Source organism: Priapulus caudatus, unplaced genomic scaffold, assembly GCF_000485595.1.
Source record: "Priapulus caudatus unplaced genomic scaffold, Priapulus_caudatus-5.0.1 Scaffold355, whole genome shotgun sequence".
Classification (NCBI taxonomy): Eukaryota; Metazoa; Priapulida; class Priapulimorpha; order Priapulimorphida; family Priapulidae; genus Priapulus; species Priapulus caudatus.
In genome coordinates, this window is record NW_014577416.1 from 214,127 (window position 1) to 220,151 (window position 6,025).

Sequence of the window (6,025 nt, forward strand, 5' to 3'; positions counted from 1 at the left end):
TATTACATTATTATTATATATATATATATATATATATATATATAATTATATATGTCTATGTCCCCCAGGGTACTGCCGGAACTTACGGTCCAGTATACCGGAACGTACCCTGGTCACTATTTGATATGGTTAGGGTTTGGGAGAAGGCGTAGGCGACTCTCTAGACTCGTGAGTGGAGTAGGCGAGGTACGGTCCGGCATATTAGATAGTACCAGGGTACGTTTCGGTATACTGGACCGTACCCAGGTTACATTCCGGCAGTATCCCGGGGGACATAGACCCTCTCAGCATTATTAGTCTAGATAGAGAATACACAAACATTGAGACTTTGGTAGTAAATACTTTCCGTGTCTATTTACCATCATTATCAGGAGTGTTTGATATAGATCTATATAATACACTCCTGATATTATTAGTTCCACAGGCACTTGAAGCGTTTCAATAAAATATAATGCTAAATAAATACGAAATGTATTGACTACCAAATTCTTAATGTTTCTATACTCTCTTTCACCTATTATTGCCGGCAGTTTCCTGTAAATTCCGTCCAAATCCTCTACATATGTGCAACACACGCTACCGGCTGCCATGGCTGCCGCTGCACACTAACACTTATACATAGAGGATTTGGATGGAATTTACAGGAAACTGTCGGCAATAATAGGTGAAAGAGAGTATATAAACATTAAGAATTTGGTAGTAAATAGATTTCGTATTTATTTAGCATTATATTTTATTGAAACGCTTTAAGTGCCTGTGATTAGTTCCTGTGCCTGTTGTGCATCCATGCATCCCTCTATACATTAGTTACCATGTTTAGTATCACAGGCACTTGGAACGTCTCAATAAAAAAAAAGGTAAATAAACACGAAATGTATTTACTACCAAAGTCTTAATGTTTCTCTGCTCTATTTCGCCTATTATTGCCGATAATTACTCGTAAATGCCGGTCAAATGCTCATCTGCAACACACAAGTAAACCGCACGCCCGCCCTGTGCACAAACAACATGAACAAGAGAGTTATGTTATCTCTCTTATTCATGTTGTTTGTGCACAGGGCGGGCGTGCGGTGTACTTGTGTGTTGCAGATGAGCATTTGACCGTCATTTACGGGTAATTATCGGCAATAATAGGCGACATAGAGTAGAGAAACATTAAGACTGGGTAGACTGGTAGTAAATACATTTCGTGTATATTTACCTTTTTTATTTTATTGAGACGTTCCAAGTGCCTGTGCTTAGTGTCACAGGTGCTTCTTCACTTGCAGTATTGGTCGTGACATTTTCTTGCACATAACGTGATAAATCGTTCTTGCTGTTTTTAGCACATTTTAATAATTGAAAATCGACGCTCATTTCCAGCACATCGTTAGCATTGCATGGCAGGATGTAATTGGGTGTTTGCGTTGTGGCCACGTCTGTGTTAGTCGAGGTACTAATAACATTCTTATCTAACTCTTTTAGCTGATATCTTCTTGTAAATATTAGCTTTTTCGTGCACTACTCTAACGTGGTTACCATATATAGAGAAATCTTGATATCAAGTTTGATCATTATCGTCATCATCGTCATCATCAGCGTTATCATCTTCATTGTCGTTATCGGCGTGATCCGTACATACACGTGTAGTCAAATATCAATAGCTGCTCGAGTCGTGGGTATTATGAGCTAGAAGGCCGATCAGGTAAGATGTGTCCGCTCTCTCTCTCACATGTAGGTCAGAATGCACACGTGCTAGGCAATATCTGTCACGCCTCTCACACAGGGATGACTATCCTACAGCATATAGAACGTGAGTCATGCCAACAACCCAGGCAGCGAGGGGGATGCGTTAGATTGCAACAGATCATCTGCTTCTGTTTCCGGAGCGGGACGAGCTGTACCGATAGTTATTACATGGTCGAAAAAAATTGGCCACCAACTACCAATACAGGCATGTAGTTACACTCAACACTAGGGTATTTGCCAGCAATATGGTATGGTAACATTACATTTACGTCATCATAGAATATTATAGTTCTGTAATATAATTGTAGGCACTTGCACACAGTTTTAGTTGCTGAAGCGTTCGTTGTTTCCTACTACAAATGCTGTGGCAATAGAGAGAGAGAGGAGGAGAGGGAGAGGGATGAATAATGTGTGTGTCTGTGCGTGCGCGCGTGCATGTGTGTAAACGTGTTGATCGTTACCAACAAAGGAACCAAACTAGTTCGGTATTGTTTTTGCGACTCAAACATATAAATACTCCATAGCCTTGAAATGGTCAGTCATTTACGAGTGGTTATCATACACCAGCTGTACCACACAGAATTGGTCTTTCATATATATGTACACCATGAATAACTTACACTGCAATGCAGTCAGGTGATGTAAACATTATCCTCTTATGTAGACATTGCTAGTGTTCATACTCACAATACTATTACTGGACAGTGGCTTGTGAACAGTGGACGCTGGGCGGGGAAGCTGGGATATAGTCGTTAGCCTTGATAGAACACAGTCGTGTAAGTAAAGCTCTGCTGTATTAGCGAGGATTAGACAGAGAGCGAGGATCGGTAGATGCTAGCATTGTGAACATCTGCTAGTATAGGGAAACGTTTGTTTGGGGGAGAAAAGTGTACGTGTAGTGCTGTGAGTGTGTGCGTGTATGCGTACAGCTCGCTAGAACGTTCCCACAGCGCCACATGTACGCGAATGTGGGGCATGATGATATGTGGATGGTAACTACCTCTATTTGTATTGTTTGAAGTACTTACGTAGTATGCTACGTAACTGCTCGTTACTCGCATTGTCAAAACACCTAGATTTTGCGCAATACTTAATGGCGTCTGAACTGTAGTTTACGAGTACGTGTCTGTTTACGAAGGCCACAAAAAACTAGACTCACCCCGGTTTGCGCATGCCTTCGCAGTGAGTGTGCGCTTCTTACTAGTTTCTGTGCTCTCAAGTGAGACGGTACCGGCGAGTAAAACCCAAACGTAACGTGTTATGAATGCCAAGACTCGTTGTTGCGTTCCTTTGCCACCGCACGTCGTTGTCATGCGCATTAAATGAACGGCATGCAAATCTCACAGGCGGTTTAGCGTGACCAGTGAATGAATGATAGATACGATTCTGACACGATATTTTCTTGCCATAAGCATGCTAGAGGATCTAGACATTCACGAAATCAATCGGCGAGTGTTATTCATACATGAATGCAGCATCTCTGTGAAGCCCACAGTTGAAAGGCTGCTGTGAATAGCTGTGAAAAGCATTTGCTTATTTATTCACGTTTCTAGTACGTGTCCGAACGTGGTTGGTTCATTCATGTGTGCACATATTCCTTCCCCGGTTTATGTAGATACGAGAGAAAGAATCAATTATATTATATTGCTGTAGAGCATGAGAAGGGCTGCTTGAATAGAAGGCTATTTAGCCAGCATCTAGATCTGAGCGTGACATTGGTCACTATTGTTTGCAGGCTATTTATAAACGCGTATTTGTTCATTTGTGACCCGCTCCAGCATAATACGGACTAAGTCGCAAGTTATTGTTTTGAGTAATGAGCACGCACACATGTCAATGCTGAAAATGGCCTACCTGGACAAAAATGAGATTTTTACAAAAATAAGTTCCTAAGTGCATATTTAATCCGGATATATAGGGTCAGATATCTCTAGATTATTATGGTCATTTTTAATTTAAAAAAGTAAAAAAATAAAAAATATTTTTTAAGGGCCCCTGACCGCTTATCCCCGACTGGGCATCTTACCCAGAACGCTTTATCTCAAAAACTGCATATTCCGGAATAAGTCGGTTTCCGATCTTCAAATTGCTGTAGATCGGTCAATTCTTTAGATATAGCCAAATATTATAATTATATCATTTTAAAGGTAATTAAATGATCTATTCAGATATGCACATATAACTCAATTTGTAGAATTTCCTACTTAATCCTGGTTTTGCTGAAGCGGGTCACATTTATGCTCGGTAATTGAAAATTTGCACTGACGTTGTCAAGATAAACATCTTGACTTGGTTATTGATTGCTTCCTCTATCTATGTGGTGTACAATTAGTACAGTGTACAACCTCTGTAATGTTGCTAACAGTGTCGTACTGTACACTAGGAAAACACAGAAAGCGTAGGGCTGCCTTACAATACTGTAGCTGCCTGGTGCTAGCTTTCAACAAGAACTGAATGGTGTAATAAATACCCCAGTTTGCAAACGTCTAGTGGTTTTCCGAAAGTCACACAATTTCTGTCCTCGCATGAATGGACAACATTGAGATGTAACGGCTTTTCAGAATTACAACACGAGAGTGCGCTCTCGTGTCTGTGTGCGCGTGTTTCGCCTGCGTGCCATTCTATTCTGGCGGCTCTCTCTCGTTTGTCACACGAAAACCATCGATTTTTAAAACGTGATGACCGATTAGCGAGCGCACGTTTAATGACTGTTACGTACACGTATACCAGAGTGAATGACCTATTATGTCCGTCTAGACCGCTGCGCACATGCAGCTCGGCTTTTTTGTCGTGAAACGCAGAACTGTCAAACGGAAGACAGATCAATGCGAGAGAACAGACGGCATTCTTCTAAAGAACAGGCTTAGCTGGGTTACCATTAACCCCCGTAGGTTTACATTCCGTGTTCGCGCGTGTTTCAGGTTGTAACGCTCACTCGCAGCTAATGCTCCGTGGCGGCCGGGTTTTTCACACGAGGTTTCTCCGTGTTTCAGCTCGAAGCGTGGACCACAGGCATGCGTGATGACGACGATGACGACAGTTTACATTTTCTTCCACCTGGCGGCGCTGCTGTGCGCGCGGCCGTGCGTCGCGGACGTCGTCGTCGCGGAAACGCACGACGCGGCGCACACCTACAACCACGCGACGCTCGACATCACCACCGGACACATCTTCGCCGGAGCGAAGAACCGCCTCTATGAGTTCGACGCCGACCTCTCCACGCTTCACGAGGTCACGACCGGACCGAAGCTTGACAACGTTGAGTGCGCGGGGCAGGGCGCGTGCGATGAGGGCAAGAACAAGCAACTGCTGGACAACTTCAATAAGGTTCTCGTGATCGACTACGACCGCGAGCGAGTCATCGTCTGCGGCAGCCTCTTCCAGGGAGTCTGTGAGGTGCGGCAGCAGCGCAATCTCTCGGCGGTGCTCTACCCGCGGCCCGGCGACACGTGGAAGTACCTCGCTGCGAACAACGAGACGGCGTCCACCGTGGCGTTCCTCGCGCCCTGGCATCCGAACCCGGAGAAGAACAAGGTTCTGGTCGTCGGAACGTCGTACACGTCGTTCCTCATCGACAACAAGCTGGAGACGCCGGACTACCGTGGCCTTGTCCCCGCCGTCAGCTCGCGCTCCCTCAACGACAGCAACCTGTTCGACTTCGCCTACCAGAGCCAGTTCACGAAGACGAGCGTGTCGATTCCGAACAAGAACCTGCAGTCGCTGTACCCGATCCGCTACGTCTATGGCTTCAGTTCGCAGGGCTTCAGTTACATCCTCACGGTGCAGCGACGCGACGTCGACCTTCAGCCGACGAACCCGTACATCTCCAAGGTCGTGCGCATCTGCGACGAAGACCGCAAGTACTACTCGTTCACCGAGGTTCCAATGTCGTGCGGCGACTACAACCTGCTGCAGGCGGCGCACGTCGGCCGCGCCGGGCGCCACCTGGCGGCGAGCTTCGACGCTCACTACGCGCTGAACGGTAGCGTGACGCCGCGGGACGACGTGCTGTTTGCGGTGTTCTCACGATCGCGCGCAGCGGGCGGCGAGCGGGAGACCTCCGTGGCGACGGAGCAGTCGGCGTTGTGCGTCTACCCGCTGAAGTACGTGCGCCGCGTGTTCATGGAGAACACACAGAGCTGCTTCAATGGAGAGTTCCAGGCGATCGGATGGATATATGGCTCGCCGGACGCGATCCCCCACTGCACCTCGGTAAGGGTCTCCCTACCACGTCCTCCTTATCTCTCCCCGTCCGTCTGTCTGTCTGAGATAGAGATAGAGATAGAGATAGAGATAG

At 45.9% G+C, this 6,025-nt stretch overlaps 1 protein-coding gene across 1 annotated transcript in view; it reads left to right on the plus strand.

The window, feature by feature from the left end:
* LOC106809451 (plexin-A2-like) overlaps positions 1-6,025 on the plus strand; it is a 46,160-nt gene that overhangs the window by 1,416 nt on the left and 38,719 nt on the right. The window contains exon 2 of the mRNA XM_014812531.1: positions 4,722-5,940. Within this exon, the coding sequence (XP_014668017.1) occupies positions 4,750-5,940 (1,191 nt within the window). The 5' untranslated portion in view covers positions 4,722-4,749. The remainder of the gene's footprint in view (positions 1-4,721; positions 5,941-6,025) is intronic.